Here is a 17795-nt window from a genome sequence, read left to right as displayed (position 1 = left end):
CAATGCGTCGGGCCCGATGACTCTCTTCTGTGACAACACTGGAGCTATTGCCCTTGCGAAGGAGCCCAGGTTTCACAGGAAGACCAGGCATATCAAGCGTCGCTTCAACTCCATTCGTGAAAGTGTTCAAAATGGAGACATAGATATTTGTAAAGTCCATACGGACCTGAATGTAGCAGATCCGTTGACTAAACCTCTCCCTAGAGCAAAACATGATCAACACCAGGACGCAATGGGTGTTCGATTCATCACAATGTAACTAGATTATTGACTCTAGTGCAAGTGGGAGACTGTTGGAAATATGCCCTAGAGGCAATAATAAATGGTATTATTATATTTCTTTGTTCATGATAATCGTCTATTGTTCATGCTATAATTGTATTGTCCGGAAATCGTAATACATGTGTGAATACATAGACCACAACGTGTCCCTAGTAAGCCTCTAGTTGACTAGCTCGTTGATCAACAGATAGTCATGGTTTCCTGACTATGGACATTGGATGTCATTGATAACGGGATCACATCATTAGGAGAATGATGTGATGGACAAGACCCAATCCTAAGCATAGCATAAAAGATCGTGTAGTTTCGTTTGCTAGAGCTTTTCCAATGTCAAGTATCTTTTCCTTAGACCATGAGATCGTGCAACTCCCGGATACCGTAGGAGTGCTTTGGGTGTGCCAAACGTCACAACGTAACTGGGTGACTATAAAGGTGCACTACGGGTATCTCCGAAAGTGTCTGTTGGGTTGGCACGGATCGAGACTGGGATTTGTCACTCCGTGTGACGGAGAGGTATCTCTGGGCCCACTCGGTAATGCATCATCATAATGAGCTCAATGTGACTAAGGCGTTAGTCACGGGATCATGCATTGCGGTACGAGTAAAGAGACTTGCCAGTAACGAGATTGAACAAGGTATTGGGATACCGACGATCGAATCTCGGGCAAGTAACATACCGATTAACAAAGGGAATTGCATACGGGATTGATTGAATCCTCGACACCGTGGTTCATCCGATAAGATCATCGTGGAACATGTGGGAGCCAACAAGGGTATCCAGATCCCGCTGTTGGTTATTGACCGGAGAGGCGTCTCGGTCATGTCTGCATGTCTCCCGAACCCGTAGGGTCTACACACTTAAGGTTCGGTGACGCTAGGGTTGTAGAGATATATGTATGCGGAAACCCGAAAGTTGTTCGGAGTCCCGGATGAGATCCCGGACGTCACGAGAGGTTCCGGAATGGTCCGGAGGTGAAGAATTATATATAGGAAGTCAAGTTTCGGCCACCGGGAAAGTTTCGGGGGTTACCGGTATTGTACCGGGACCACCGGAAGGGTCCCGGGGGTCCACCGGGTGTGGCCACCTATCCCGGAGGGCCCCATGGGCTGAAGTGGGAAGGGAACCAGCCCCTAGTGGGCTGGGCGCCCCCCCCCATGGGCCTCCCCCCATGCGCCTAGGGTTGGGAACCCTAGGGTGGGGGGGTTTCCCACTTGCCTTGGGGGGCAAGGCACCCCTTTCCCCCCTTTGGCCGCCGCCCCCCCACCCTAGATGGGATCTGGCCGGCGCCCCCCCTCCCAGGGGCCTATGTAATGGGGGGGAGGGAGGGTAGCAACCTACAGCCTTGGGCGCCTCCCTCTCCCCTGTTACACCTCTCCGTCTCGCAGAAGCTCGGCGAAGCCCTGCCGAGACCCGCTACATCCACCACCACGCCGTCGTGCTGTTGGATCTCCATCAACCTCTCCTTCCCCCTTGCTGGATCAAGAAGGAGGAGACGTCGCTGCACCGTACGTGTGTTGAACGCGGAGGTGCCGTCCGTTCGGCACTCGGTCATCGGTGATTTGGATCACGGCGAGTACGACTCCGTCATCCACGTTCATTGGAACGCTTCCGCTCGCGATCTACAAGGGTATGTAGATGCACTCCTTTCCCCTCGTTGCTAGTAGACTCCATAGATGCATCTTGGTGAGCGTAGGAAAATTTTAAAATTGTGCTACGATTCCCAACACAATAATGGTACCCAGTGGCATTTTTTAGCATGTGTCTAACGAAGCGATGACACTTTGAGCAGTTGAAAATCCTAGTGACAAAACTGAGAAGTGGGACAGAACTGATGGCATAAATAATAAAAACCCTTAAATCTAAAAGGCTACCCAACTGTTTTAGTATGAACAAACTTCAGTCAAAAACTATTATTACAATTAGGTGTCAATAGTGGCGGAGCTATGTGGGGCTGTGCCCCCCCTCCCCCCCCCCCAACTTTGTACCAAACTATGAAGAATTTTTTTGGAAGAGGACATAGAAGAGACATTTTTTTAGTATTTTACACCCTCAAACACTCATGTTTTAGCTTTGCCCCCCCAGCGGTTTCTACCTAGCTCCGCCACTGGGTGTCAACCACAATACTGAGAAGACACTAGTAGAAAAAGGGCCTTTAGTCCCGGTTCATAAGGGCCTTTAGTCCCGGTTCTGGAACCGGGACTAAAGGCTCGTTACTAAAGCCTCCCCCTTTAGTCCCGGTTCTTACACGAACCGGGACTAGAACCGGGACTAAAGGCCCTCCACGTGGCTGCTGCCTGGAGGTCCACCTTTAGTCCCGGTTGGTAACACCAACCGGTACTAAAGGAAATTTTATGATTTTTTTTATTTTTTTTTGATTTTTTTTATTTTCAAATTTCTGAATTATTTTAACCTCTAATCTCTAATCACCCCTCATCACTGCTCAATTTACCCTCTAATCTCTAATCACCCCTCATCATTCTAAATCATCTAGCTTTCCGGACGGTCACCCATCCTCTCACTACTCCAGCCTGAGCACGCTTAACTTTCGGGTTCTATTCTCCCTCGTTTCCAAGTCTGCACTTGTTTTCCTGACAATAGTAAGATGTCAATCCTATTAACCCTCAGGAATTTAGTTTGAGCATGAAGTCACACATTTCACTGTTTGAGTTTTAATAATTATTTAGTAACACTAATACTTCTTGAATAAGTAGTTTGACCATAGTTTGACCAGATTTAACAAAAATTCAAAAAAAAACAGAAATTTGAGCATAACTTTTTTTCATTTTAGAATTTGAGGATTCTAAAAATTTGCAAACAGGCCGTAGGCCGTCAAAATCGGATGCGGATTTTCGTGCTGAACATTTTGATATATTATACTTTTTTCTGACATCGTATGCAAAAGTTGTAGCCGTTTTACATTTTCCCTACACTTTTTGCAAAACATGTCCAAATTTAAGTTTTTAAATTTTCCTAACTAGTACATGTAGTAACATAACTACATCTGGAAGGATTTTAATTTTTGAAGTTTTTATCAATTTCTTTTGCTTTTTACAAAACAGAAAAGGCGATCCGGGGGGGTAGAGTTTGAAAATGGGACCTTTAGTACCGGTTCGTGCCATGAACCGGTACTAATTCCTCAAACCCCATTAGTACCGGTTGGTGGCTCGAACCGGGACTAAAGGTCTAACCTTTAGTACCGGTTGGTGCCACGAACCGGTACTAATGGGCATCGCACCCTTTAGTCCCGGTTCGTGGCACCAACCGGGACTAAAGGTCCCATTTGCACCGGGACTAATGCTTGTACGGTGCCCTAGCCGCTCGAACCGGGACTAATGCTCACATTAGTCCCGGTTCGTAATGCAACCGGGATTAATGCTCTTTTCTGGCCGAACCAAAGCCCTGTTTTCTACTAGTGAGAGACCACTGTGGTTTCTTGAAAAGAGGGGGCCATTGTCAGACTATAGAAGTGTAGAGATGTCTTGACCGCAAAGATTAAGCCGTAAAACAAGACAAAACAAATGCTAGTTGGACCATTCGGTACTGCTATTGCACCACAAGTGTCGTACATGTCTGGAAGCAAGAAAAGTGACTTACTTTATTATTAAAATAGAACATGTAAACCAAATAAAATTTGTAATGATTTTTTTAAATAATTATACTTGTTATTCACTGGGCAAAAACATCAATATGCCAACTTGGAACAATAACATGAGCACTACACATTTCTTTAAGGGCTCGACATTCTTAAATTTTGACAATATGACAAATATCCTTAAAACACATACAACAGTTTAAATTGCCCAAATAAGTAAACATAGTAATGGGTATAGAACACCCGCAAAAAAAAGTAATGGGTATAGAAGGAGGTGAAAGTGCATTAGCCTGTATGCTAGTAATGCAACACCTAGGCCGCCCTGGACTTCTTTCTCTAAGATACCTTAAATGAAAAGTTTATTATACTTTGTGCATAAGGATTCTATTTAGGCTGCATGCAAGTGAAAGATTTTTTTCCTATGCATCCTCTAATTTGCAAGAAAAAACTTGCTCCATTTTAAAACCGAAGTGCATATTTTTCCATATCTCATTCCAACTCTTATAGAATCACTTCACAAAAAAAACTCTTTTATTACAGTGACCCATTAAATAGTTTTGGAATCTTCGTAGCTATACGATGATAAGTCACCACATGGCTTATGTATTTTCCTGAGAAGGTTAACGCCATTATAAGAAAATGAAATTGAGCTATTAACCATGTTGTAATCCTGACTGGGATACAAGAACTGAGGCGAAAACTATACCTTACAAACTGAAAAGTTTAATTGTAGTGATGCACCATGCAAACATGACTAACTAGTGGAGCATTTGTTTTTTTTCCTTCAGAAAATTGAAGTTGTGCAAGATTGATCGACAAAATAGTCTTATTGTTTTAAGTCAATACATATAGCGGTGTAAATACTAAGCAATGGGTGGAGTTTTGTATTTTCCTTAGCGGTGCAGTACAGGCAGTCAATGTAAATTGCTAAGTGCAAAGATAGATCGAATTAGGTTAAGTCCACATGTTAGATTGAGTTTAATGTGCCTAATCATGCGATCACAATTGATCTGTGTATGTTTAGTGGGGTGCGTTTAGAGAAAACAATGTTTGCTCTTTTATAAGTATAGAGATAAAGGGTTCAACCACTAGGTATGTGGATCCTGATTCTTAGGGGCACATGCATGAACATTTTTCGGCTGTCATCAATAAGGTCAAGCCGGCTTTGGTAAGGTAGCGGCGACAACGACACGTCGACGGCTCGTTTCGGTGACTGTAATGGTTGCTCAATGATCTGGAGATCTCAATGTAATTTTTGTAAAGTTTGAGATGCTTTGTACTTCTGATAAACTTTTATAATACTCTAGCGAATTATGGAAACCTTTCAAAGCAACTAGCTTTAGTGGTTACTATTGTACCAAATGCATCGTAGAACATCCCCGTGTGCATTCAAATGAACTTTAGTTTGTGCCTGCAAAAATTATCAATTGTTTTACTCTTCTTTTTTTTTAGAAAATTTGATTCTCCTTTGTACATGTTGCATTCATTTTTTTGAGGGGTTGCATTTTAATGGTTCAAATCCAAGTACTCCCTCTGTTCCTAAATATAAGTCGTTTTGATAGTTTAAATTAAACTATAAAACGACTTATAACGATGGCAAAAACATTGGTTAAACTGATGCCAGAAGTCATCACGGCGGGGAAAGCCGAAATTTGCCTTCATGGGCTAACAAAACTACTCCCTCTGTAAACTAACCTAAATTCTAAAAAGTGCAGCTGCACTTTTTTAGAGCTCCCGAGCACACACCCTTCTGAACCGTTGGATCTTAATCGCGTGCCTGACGTGTCGGCTGGTCCGACCACGCGAGCGAGAAACACTGTCCCTCGCACCGACGACCTCGCCTCTCCCCTTCCCCTCCCACCGGCGACCTCGCCCCGCTGCTCCGCACTCCGTCCTACCCCGCCCCTCTCCCTATCCTTCCCCATATCGACCAGGTGCTTCTAGAGAGCCGGAAGAGGAGCCTCGTGTTCAGCTGCCCCTTGGTTCCACGGCGATGATTCCAGATCCGCGATGGAGGTGCTCCGTGCTCGAGGTGGCGCGCTGCGGCGGCGGGCGGGGCGGGATCAAGGTCAGCGAGGCAGGACGTACACCAGCGGCGCGGAGGTGCGTTGATCGATGCGGCTCGTCAGCCCCGGCATGGAGGAGGCTGCAGTTTGTAGATTTCACCAAGATCATGTCGGCGGAGATGTCCCGCGCCGAGAAGGAGGAGCGGTTCGCGCTCGAGGCGCTGGAGAAGATCCCGAGCCAGTACGCTGCGATCGTCAGCCAGCATGAGCCAGCAATGTTCAGAGAAATGCTGTAGCCTGTAGCACTGAAGGTTGATTTATTGGTCTCGAAGTTTACTCTCTCTTTTCTCAATCTTATATGGTCCATTTTCAGTGATCTGGCTGCAAGGGCGCCTACGAGGACGCCTCTTCCTCCTCCATTCAGCGATCTGGCTGGAAGGTCAACAATTTCTTCAAGATTGTTGACTTGGAATCAACAGTTTCTCAGTCGGTACAGAAATAGATAGTCTTTTGCTGTAAAACTTTGAGAGGTTAAGACAGTACGGTTGTGCTCGTAGCTACTACTTCTGTAAGGCCTCTCAACTTATGTGAAATATAAACCATAGTCATACGTGTTGTTTGCTCCCATAGGTCAACTCGCAAGGTACAAGTCATGAGTCAAGGATACCAGGATATCATTTGTTGCATAGTGTGCTATTATCAACCAAAACTTGCCCAACATTTACTGGGTAGACGGTAGTTGCCCGAAAATCTATATGATGGCCCATTGAATTATGAAATCTTTACCTAAGCTGAAGTTAGGCAATCTGTAAATAAATTTGTGCACTTTATATCAGTAGCATTATTTAAGCAGCAAATTGTTGTGATTTGCACACAAGTTGCAATTGCCAATGGAATAAGTTGCCTCAATATAAATAGTACTTGCCTAAATCACTCGGTAAAAGTTTTCTATACAACCAAGGGATCTCCAGAGTCATTGTTGAACATCGGGAGGTAATTCATGGATGTAGCTCAGTCCCTTGTCTGTTTTGTAATTGGACGCGGGAAGGGAGAAATCACTTGTGTGAATCTAGTTCATACTTATGCATCCATCTACCTATCCACGGGATGAGCACAACACTTTGATTGATTGGACAGTAGAAAATCTAATAGCATCAGATGTATTTCCTCCATTCCATAGGAAGGTTAAATAGGAGTTTGTGGAGGAAAGTGCCCAAAACATGCCCAACACGCGATAGTTAGTTGTGGGAGATAGTGACATGAGTTGCCTAGGGATCCACTCTCATGAGTGATGCGGTTTCACCAAAAGCTTGCCCAACTTGTGATAAGTAGTTGCTAGAGATGCTGGCGCAAGTTGCCCAGAGATCCATCCCCGAGAGTGTTGTGCCTTTTTTCGCACAAAAATTAGCGCAACACAAGATAGGTAGTTGCTAGAGATGCTCGTGCAAGTTGACGCCGGAGCGTGGGCGGAGCGTCGCTATGAGATCCAGCAAGAGATCCAGGCGATGCAAGCCGTGCGCGTCGCCCGCATCGCTGTCGGGCTGCCTCCGGACTCGCCGGAGCGGGAGGAGGAGGAGGAGGAGCCGCGGAAGAGGAGGAGGAGGAGATGGCTCCAATGGAGGTGCAGGAGCCAGGAGGAGCTGGACCAGCAGGTGCCGGCCCTCAACATTGAGCAGGCGGAGGCGGAGTTCGTCGTCGCCCAGTCCGACGAGATGGTCGAGCAGCAGGCCATCCTGGAGTGTTGGGGATCGTTGCAGAATTTTAAAATTTTCTACGCATCACCAAGATCCATCTATGGAGTATACTAGCAACGAGGGGAAAGGAGTGCATCTACATACCCTTGTAGATCGCGAGCGGAAGCGTTCAAGTGAACGGGGTTGATGGAGTCGTACTCGTCATGATCCAAATCACCGATGACCGAGCGCCGAACGGACGGCACCTCCGCGTTCAACACACGTACGGAGCAGCGACGTCTCCTCCTTCTTGATCCAGCAAGGGGGAAGGAGAGGTTGATGGAGATCCAGCAGCACGACGGCGTGGTGGTGGAAGTAGCGGGGATCCCGGCAGGGCTTCGCCAAGCACAAGCGGGAGGGAGAGGTGTTGCAGGGGGAGAGGGAGGCGCCAGGGGCTGTGGTGCTGCTGCCCTCCCTCCCCCCACTATTTATAGGGGCCCTGGGGGGCGCCGGCCGCCTGGAGATCCCATCTGAGGGGGGGGGGGGGCGGCGGCCAAGGGGGGTGGCTTGCCCCCCAAGCCAAGTGGGGCGCCCCCCACCCCTAGGGTTTCCAACCCTAGGCGCAGGGGGAGGCCCAAGGGGGGCGCCCCAGCCCACTAGGGGCTGGTTACCCTCCCACTTCAGCCCATGGGGCCCTCCGGGACAGGTGGCCCCACCCGGTGAACCCCCGGGACCCTTCCGGTGGTCCCGGTACAATACCGATAACCCCCGAAACTTTCCCGGTGGCCGAAACTGGACTTCCTATATAATTCTTCACCTCCGGACCATTCCAGAACTCCTCGTGACGTCCGGGATCTCATCCGGGACTCCGAACAACTTTCGGATTTCCGCATACTAATATCTCTACAACCCTAGCGTCACGAACCTTAAGTGTGTAGACCCTACGGGTTCGGGAGACATGCAGACATGACCGAGACGCCTCTCCGGTCAATAACCAACAGCAGGATCTGGATACCCATGTTGGCTCCCACATGTTCCACGATGATCTCATCGGATGAACCACGATGTCGAGGATTCAATCAATCCCGTATACAATTCCCTTTGTCAATCGGTACGTTACTTGCCCGAGATTCGATCGTCGGTATCCCAATACCTTGTTCAATCTCGTTACCGGCAAGTCACTTTACTCGTACCGTAATGCATGATCCCGTGGCTAACTCCTTAGTCGCATTGAGCTCATTATGATGATGCATTACCGAGTGGGCCCAGAGATACCTCTCCGTCATACGGAGTGACAAATCCCAGTCTCGATTCATGCCAACCCAACAGACACTTTCGGAGATACCCATAGTGCACCTTTATAGCCACCCAGTTACGTTGTGACGTTTGGCACACCCAAAGCACTCCTACGGCATCCGGGAGTTGCACGATCTCATGGTCTAAGGAAATGATACTTGACATTGGAAAAGCTCTAGCAAACGAACTACACGATCTTTTGTGCTATGCTTAGGATTAGGTCTTGTCCATCATCATTCTCCTAATGATGTGATCCCGTTATCAATGACATCCAATGTCCATAGTCAGGAAACCATGACTATCTGTTGATCAACGAGCTAGTCAACTAGAGGCTTACTAGGGACACGTTGTGGTCTATGTATTCACACATGTATTACGATTTCCGGATAACACAATTATAGCATGAACAATAGACAATTATCATGAACAAGGAAATATAATAATAACCATTTTATTATTGCCTCTAGGGCATATTTCCAACATGGAGTCCATCCAGGATGAGGCCTATGTGGAGGCCAACCGGGCGTTCCTCCGGCGGGAGCAGGCGGAGTCCGTTGCGCTCTTCATCGAACTCGACGCGAAGATAGAGGCGGAGGAGGCCGTAGCGGAGCAGCCGGAGGAGCCGGAGCTGCAACTGTCCATGCTGCCAGAGCCGGGCACGGAGATCGTCGTGATCTCTGACGAGTAGTTAGGATCGACATAGTATGTAGGTCCTACTTCCTTTTGCATGTCTTTGTATTGATATAAATCTAGTATGAGATGCCCGGATGCAACAAGTAAAATTTAAGGTGTGCCCGGTCACTGCCCGCGGATGCGCCCGGGCGCGTCCGCGAGCGTTTGAAGGGCCATATTTGTCATATGTGGTTGTAGATGCTCTAATGTGTACTAGTTAATTCGTCAAAAGTGATGGTAGAAAGCTTGGTAGGCAACTTATAGGTTATGGTAGGTAACTTGGTAGTCAACGTAGTCAACTCAAAAGAACATTGGGATGATATATAGGTGACCATGATATACGACCTAAGCTAAAGTTGCTTACTGTAATACAAAAGTTGCCTCTCTATGGTACGAAAGTTGCTTGAGATTTTTTCCATCAAAGGCAATTTCATAGGTGACACTAAGAAAATTGACGGTCGTGATAGCCAACTTTGTAAGAGCATTGAGTCGATAGGTAGTCATGATAGGCAACCTGGCAACAAGGTGCATCATGTATCACCAAAGTTGATAGGTAGTCATGATAGACAACTTACAAATGATGCTAGAAAATTAGGTAGTCATTGTAGCCAACTCAAAAGAACATTAGGATGATAGATGGCCATGGTACACAAAGTAACTGAAAGTTACCTACTGTAGTACAAAAGTTGTCTCTCTGTGGCACCAAAGTTGCTTGAGAGAAAAAGTTCATCTAAAAGAACTTCATAGTTGACGCTAGGCAACCTATAGGTGATGCGAGGCAATTTGGTAGTCATCATAGCCAACTCACAAGAATATTGAGATGATAGATGACCATGATACATAACAGAAAGTTGCCTACTGTAGTACGAAAGTTGCCTTATCCGTGACACCAAAGTTGCTTGAGAAAAAAAGTTCGCCGAAAGCAGCTTCATAGTTGACGCTAGGCAACTTATAGGCGATGTTAGGCAATTTGATAGTCATCATAGCCAATTCAAAAAAACATCAGGATGATAGGTTATCATGATACACAACCTAACCAAAATTTGCCTACTGTAGTTCAAAAGTTGCTTCTCTGTGGCAGCAAAGTCGCTTGAGAAAAGCAAGTTCGCCAAAAGCAACTTCCTAGGTGACACTAGGCAACTTTTTTTTTTGAAAAAACTTTCAATCTATTCAGCTTCAATCATGGTAGTACAACAGACACTAGAAATAATAAAAATTACATCCATAACCGTAGACCACCTAGCGACGACTACAAGCACTGAAGTGAGCCGAAGGCGCGCCGCTGTCATCGCCCCTCCCTTGCGAGAGCCGGGCAAACATTGTTGTAGTGGACAGTTGGGAAGTCGTCGTGCTAAGGCCCCATGGAACCAACACACCAGAACAGCAACCGCCGCAGATGAAGAGTGTAGACCAAAAGGATCCAACCTGAAGACACACGAACGAAGACGAACGACGAACAGATCCGAGCAAATCCACCAAAGACAGATCCGCCGGAGACACACCTCCACACGCCCACCGATGATGCTACACACATCACCGGAACGGGGACTAGACGGGGAGACCTTTATTCCTTCTTCAGGGAGCCGCCGCCGTCTCGCCTTCCTGAGCAGGACACAAACCCTAACAAAGTTCGAAAAAAGATATGAAAGCGGAGCCCTCCCACCGGCAAAGGCCGAGATCCACTCCGCCTCCATGGCCCTAAGGCGACCGGAGACGGGATGGACCAAAGAACCCTAGTTTTGGGGAGGCGGCGGCTGGGTACGTTCCTTAACAATATCGTGATAGACACTAGGCAACTTGAAGGTCATGATAGCCAATTTATAAGAGCATTGAGTGGATAGGTAGTCATGATAGGCAACCGGGCAACAAGGTGCTTCATATAGCACCAAAGTTGATAGGTAGTCATGGTAGACAACCTACAGATGATGACAGGCAATTTGGTAGTCAACGTAGCCAACTTAACAGAACATCAGAATTATGTGATAAACAACTAACCAAAAGTTGCTTGTTGTAGTAAAAGTCGCCTCTCCGTGGCACCAAAGTTGCCCGAGGAAAAAAAGTTCGTCGAAACATATCAATATAGGATCTAGTTTTGAAGAGCTCGGCGCTAAGAATCTGACGGTGAAAATGAATCTTAATTCTAATGCTCAGTTCAAAAGTTATGACTTTTTGAAAATTTTAAACACACATAATAATTGCATATGGAACAAGATCTTTTCTATTTTGGAGTGAATTTTTCATCATAGCATTAGAACAAAACTTACCTTTTTTAGGTGTGTGCTCGGGAACGCTAGGGAGCACACGTGTGCTCCCTAGTCGCATCCGTAAACTAATATAAGAGCATTTAGATTACTAAAGTAGTGATATAAACGCTATTATATTAGTTTACGGATGAAGTACAAAAGTTACAGGTCTAGTTTCTTTTGGGTTTCCTCCCCATTCGCTCCAAGTACCGGAAAACCCATTCGCTCGCTATTCAAGTGGAAAAAGAACAAAATATTTGGTAACAACCGCAAACGAAGCAGGGGCCCAAAGCCCACGAGAGCCCGTGTGCCATTACCTGGGCCTTGCACACTCCATCTCCATCCACGTGCCCATCAAGCTCACTCGCGACCGTCGGATCCGCCTCCCGAACCCTAGCAAGCGAAACCCCTCCTACTTAATCCGCGCATTCAACCCCGTCACCGCCGCCGCCGCCTCTCCTCATACCCTCGCCGTCTCCTCTCCCACGAAGCGCAGCCCGTCGAGGTAAGCACCGGTCTCCTGAACTCGCCGCCGTTCCCTCCCCGTCTCGATCTAAGCCTGAGGGATCTGTGGCTGGTTGCGTCCGCGCAGATGGCCTCCGAGGCGGCGAAGGTGGCGGTGCCCGAGAAGGTGATCCTAAAGAGGAGGAGGGAAGAGGTCTGGGCCGCCGAGAAGAAGCAGAAGGTTGCCGCCGAGAAGATAAAGGCCGCCGAGAACACCAAGGTCATCTACGCCCGCGCGGAGCAGTACGCCGGGGAGTATGAGGCCCAGGTCAGATCGCTGCCCATGTCTCGCTCGATCCAATGCCCCTTGCTCGTTCGTGGCTGTGTATTGTATCCTTTAGTTGCAAACGTGCGATGTGCCGTTGTACCACTGATTAGGTTTTGGGGCGGTGCAAAATCGAATTTGGACTGTATCAACTACATATGCTTTACTTGTCTTCGGTCGATAGGGAAAAGGAGTGATCGGAGTTTAGCAGTTCTATATGCAAGATTTGTTCATACCTGTCCATTTTTGTATGCTTTTGAGCTGTGCATTACTGCGAGTCAACTGATATCCATGTATATTCGTGTTAGTTTTGTTTAATTCCTTCAGATTCTGTTTGTTTTGATGTAGTCCAACATATGTACAACACTACCACATAGGTCTAATCTAGCTCGATTGATCATTGACATGTTTGTGTTTCTGCCTGATGGAATCATTAATAAACGGGCTCTCAGTAACAAAAGAAAACTCTGTTAACTACCACATATGCTAATGTGGGTGTTGCGAGCAGGACAAGGAGCTGGTGCAACTTAAGCGTGAGGCCCGGATGAAGGGTGGGTTCTATGTCAGTCCTGAGGCAAAGCTGCTGTTTGTCGTCCGTATCCGTGGGTAAGGCATCACTTGCCACTTGATCATCGCTATCTGCATTGATTTGGGTTTCTGTGCACATGGTTTGATGCTAATTTTCTGAAACGTTGCACTACAGTATCAATGCAATGCACCCAAAGACCAAGAAGATCTTGCAGCTTTTGCGTTTGAGGCAGGTGGGTTGATCAATTAATTGGTCCTGTGAATGGACATGTTGCTTGATACATCTACTTCTGAAAATGATTACTGATGCTCACTGCTAAAATTTACTTCTACAGATTTTTAATGGTGTGTTCCTTAAGGTCAACAAGGCCACCATTAACATGCTGCGTCGGGTTGAGCCATATGTTGCCTACGGGTCTGTTACCTGTCTACCTTTTTGAGTCTTGATTAAATGCATTCCTGTTGTCTTGTTTCCTAATGTAAAATAATTTGTACCTGGTCTTTGGTTGGATGAATTTACCACTGTGTTATCTACCGTCTACTATGCAATTTTACTGCTTCAGGCGATCTTGTTTAGCCACTTACAAAGTCTTTTGAAAAAGTTTAGTCTGAAACCTGAACCATCCTTGCTTTATTCACTCCCAAGCAATTATGTTAGTTTAGCTGGTGATGTTAAATGTTGGCACAAACTATAGGCAATCATTTTTCTCATATGTAGTGCCATCAACCAAGATTTCAAGTAATAAACTCAGATGAACTAGAGACTTGTTATGATGTTGCATTGTTGCTGACTAGTATAATTCATGATCTGTGTAGGTACCCTAACCTCAAGAGTGTCAGGGAGCTGATCTACAAGAGAGGTTACGGAAAGCTCAACAAGCAAAGGATCCCTCTGGCCAACAACAAAGTCATCGAGGAGGTTTGTTTCTTCAACCATAGGCCCTGCGTCCATCTATTGTGCATGTCCATGCTAAGTTGAATCATTGCCTCTTACCAGGGTTTGGGGAAGCACAACATCATCTGCATTGAGGACCTTGTGCACGAGATCTTGACCGTCGGCCCACACTTTAAGGAGGCGAACAACTTCCTGTGGCCATTCAAGCTCAAGGCTCCGCTCGGTGGCCTGAAGAAGAAGAGGAACCACTACGTCGAGGGTGGTGACGCTGGGAACCGTGAGAACTACATCAACCAGCTTGTTAGAAGGATGAACTAGGTTGAATGAGCTACTTGATGATAATAGCCTGTGTTGGAAGGATAAACTTGTTTTCACATTAGGAAGTGGATGATGAATATGCATGCGTTTTTTGTATTCAGAACTAGACATGTTTGGATGAAATCTCACATTTCCTCTAGAGGGTTCGATTCATTATTAATGCTTTTACTGTGGGTCGCAAACGTGCTTTTGTTTCTGTTATCAAGGATATACTATTTGTATTATGATAGTCGGTTACACATTCTGCCCGGCTGCCTTTGCCATATTTGAGCTATAGAATGCAACCTTGTGCTAATTTCCTCTAAACTGGAGGCTACTTAATTTGCTTTGTATACAGGAGTCACTTGCACTACTGTGTTTACAGTCTGTTGCTGCTCCTGCACTGTTCTTATTATCGATGCATCCAGTTTGTAGCCCACCGGTCTGTCGCATCGATGCATCGGGAAAGGGGATTGGCGCTCATGCAGTGGGAATGACGTCGGCAGTTTAAGCCTCATTCCTGATGCCTCCAAATCCAAAAGGTTCATAACATGCTGGATTCCTTATTGGATTTCTCCCACCGGCTATGATGCGAACACAATTTTAACCAAGGATACATGTCGTGTCATCTGTTTCGTTTCCTTGTTTCTCTCTAGTTGGCATTTCTGGTACAATTTCACATAGTTAAAAAGCTTCGGCCCATAGTGTGCTTATATATACACGCACACCTAGGAACATGACAGCAACATAACTACTCGTCAAAGGACTTGAACCTAGACCTACCGCAACTCCCAACAGGACAGCAACATGACTAGTCAAAGGACTTAAACATAAACCTACCGCAACTAAGTTCATCATGACAATGGACCATTCCAAACACCTTATATTTATAGCAGTAGTACGTAGTAGCAAAACCTGTTCAATCTCCGACTCACAAACATGGCAAGCTAGCAAACAACGACATCAAAACGGGCTTTATCAGGGTAAAGAGTATTTCCAACAATCTTTGTTACTTGTCATCTCTTGTACTCCCTCGAATGCTGACTTGTTTAAGATCCATGACTTGTCCATGCAACTCAATGCATTGACTGGGACAACCCGACTGCGCTAGCTCCCTCCTTAAATACCGGCTGAGACCACACGAGCTCACGTAGAGATATGACTTCACTTGACGCACCCACCTTTGTTGATTACCATTCTACTACATGCTCAAGCTTCATCTCTTGTCGAGACATGCACAATACAGCATGCCATCTTTTCTTCACACACAATTTCACCCAGAGTAATACACCACACTGGACAATGGTTTGACTGTGACACACTTCAACTGCAACAGAGCCACATATCGACATGCACTTGGATATGAACACTTGACATGATGTCATCCAGAGTAATACACCTCACTGGATAGTGGTTCGACCTTGATATGCTTCAACTGCATTGGAACCACAGATCGGAATGCACTTTTATATGAACACTTGACATGGCATCAACTAGATGAGTATGCATGCACATGACTCCTTGATTTATCTAACTTTCCACTGATGGTGCTTGTGCCTCGCCAATGATTTGGTCCTTGCCATCTTTGCCTCGGTAATCTACTGAACGGCGATCGACCACCTCAAGATGCTAGGGGCCACCTCGCTTGGATTCAAAACCTAAAACTTTGGTACCAAATATTCTGTTTCTCCCATGGAACGGTCACACAAAAATAACACCAACACACACGAATGCCGAACTTTATGTATGCATGGCTATGCACACAAACTCTATTTAACCAAGCCGATGAGATAAGTTGGGGACAACCAATTGATTTCATCATTGAAGATGGAATTACTTATAAAATCTTCCGACCCCAGCTACTCCACATTAACCTAGCTGCTTAGAAGAAGAAAATTTCATGGGCGAACAAGTTCAAAGAAGCACCAAAATAAAATAATGGTGAGATTCTCAAATTATTCACGCACATGCTGTCTCAAAATAATGGTGCCAATTATTCACCTCATGTTGCTTATTTGTTTAGTCTTCTTTTCTTGCTAGGTAAATATTGTTGCTTCTATTTAGTCTTATTTTCTCGCTAGATAATGGATAATAGGAATGTTGCTATTACTGATTATGAGGAGGAGAAGGAGGAGGAGATGATGTTTGTTGTCTTTCCAACATTATATTGTATATCTTTTAGGAGAGAAAAGATTCCATACAACATATCCATTTTTACCAGAGCTAAATATATCTGAGAAATATTTGGATAGTCACCCTCAAGGGTGTCTTCATACTTTTGGGAATTAGGATGGAATCCCACATTTCCAAGCTATATGCGACCATCTTAGATCCAAACAACTTCCTGTGGCCCTTCAAGCTGAAGGCACCGCTCGGCGGCCTGAAGAAGAAGAGGAACCACTATGTTGAGGGTGGTGCTGCTGGCAACCGTGAGAACTACATCAACCAGCTCGTTAGAAGGATGAACTAGGTTGAATGAGCTACTTGATGATAATAGCCTGTGTTGGAAGGATAAACTTGTTTCACATTAGGAAGCGGATGATGAATATGCATGCGTTTTTTGTATTCAGAACTAGACATGTTTTGGATGAAATATCACATTTCCTCTAGAGGGTTGGAGTCATTATTAATGCTTTTACTGTGGGTTGCAAACGTGCTTTTGTTTCTGTGATCTACAATATATTATTTGGTCTTATAATGGTCGGTTACTCATTCTGCCCAGCTGCCTTTGCCATATGTTTGAGCTATAGGAATGCAACCTGCAAGTCTTTTGTGCTAATTTCCTCTTAACTGGAGGCAACTATACGAATTTGCTCTGTATACAGGAGTCAGTTGCACTACTTTTGCTGTCTATACAGTTTGTTGCTGTTCATGGAGTAAATTGCAAAAAACCACTACAATTGTGGACCTTAAATAAAAAACCCACCATGTTTCGTTTTTTTGCAAAAACCCACCGGCATTGTGCTGAAAGTTTACCGAAAGCACCGATCAATCGATTAGAGCCGCTTGACGCTGAATCTGACGTGTGGATCCCATTGTCAGATCGACGTGGCACAAGGCCAAACAGAGCGCGAGGATACGGACGTTAGGTGACCCAGTCAACCCCTGTTCTGTCTTAGTAATTTCGACAAACACCTAGCAGGCATCCCGCCGGCCGCCCAGCTCACCAGCGGCAGGAGCACAACGCCGTCGCCGGCGGTGCAGGAATGCGTCCAGGGCGACCGAGTGTGAGGTGGCGCGGCCGAGCTATGGAGGCCGAGCAGAGAGGTTGCGCCGCACCAGGGCGCGCACGGGCAGTCGGGGCACGGGGCGGAGCTCGAGCCCGTCCTCTCAACCATGGCGCTCGGGAGGCCGCAGGGCAACCAATAGAGGAAGCAGGCAAGGGGGAAACTAGGGGAGAGGAGGTGGCCTTGATCTGGGAGCTCGACGGCGAGGTAGGAGGAATCAGGGAAGCAGCAGCAGCAGAAAATTTCATCAACGACGGCGTCCGGTCGGAGATGAAGAAAGGAGGGCGTCATCCTGGAGTCGCTTTGCTCCAGTT

The 17795-nt window shown here is 46.1% G+C and overlaps 1 protein-coding gene and 1 long non-coding RNA gene across 2 annotated transcripts; both read left to right on the top strand.

The window, feature by feature from the left end:
* Positions 1-6055: 6055 nt before the first annotated feature.
* On the top strand, positions 6056-6491 carry LOC141041767 (uncharacterized). The gene is made up of 2 exons (XR_012203277.1): positions 6056-6192; positions 6255-6491. It is a non-coding gene; the product is annotated as an uncharacterized lncRNA (long non-coding RNA).
* A 5644-nt stretch (positions 6492-12135) lies between these two features.
* On the top strand, positions 12136-14443 carry LOC109737547 (large ribosomal subunit protein uL30y). The gene is made up of 7 exons (XM_020296678.4): positions 12136-12270; positions 12358-12537; positions 13043-13140; positions 13238-13295; positions 13398-13477; positions 13879-13981; positions 14060-14443. The coding sequence occupies exons 2-7, from the start codon at positions 12358-12360 to the stop codon at positions 14273-14275; spliced, it is 735 nt and encodes a 244-aa protein (XP_020152267.1). The 5' UTR covers positions 12136-12270; the 3' UTR covers positions 14276-14443.
* The last annotated feature ends 3352 nt before the right edge of the window (positions 14444-17795 follow it).

This window comes from Aegilops tauschii, chromosome 2 (genome assembly GCF_002575655.3).
Source record: "Aegilops tauschii subsp. strangulata cultivar AL8/78 chromosome 2, Aet v6.0, whole genome shotgun sequence".
Lineage (NCBI taxonomy): Eukaryota > Viridiplantae > Streptophyta > Magnoliopsida > Poales > Poaceae > Aegilops > Aegilops tauschii.
The sequence above is the reverse complement of the archived record's forward strand: the minus strand, read 5'-3'. Positions and strand labels throughout refer to the sequence as shown.

Excerpts from the sequence above, each read along its gene's own strand:
- LOC109737547 (XM_020296678.4), top strand. The coding sequence starts at position 12,358 with ATGGCCTCCGAGGCGGCGAAGGTGGCGGTGCCCGAGAAGGTGATCCTA. Across the intron at positions 13,296-13,397 it reads AGCTTTTGCGTTTGAGGCAG|ATTTTTAATGGTGTGTTCCT; the intron begins GTGGGTTGATCA and ends TTACTTCTACAG. Across the intron at positions 13,982-14,059 it reads ACAACAAAGTCATCGAGGAG|GGTTTGGGGAAGCACAACAT; the intron begins GTTTGTTTCTTC and ends GCCTCTTACCAG.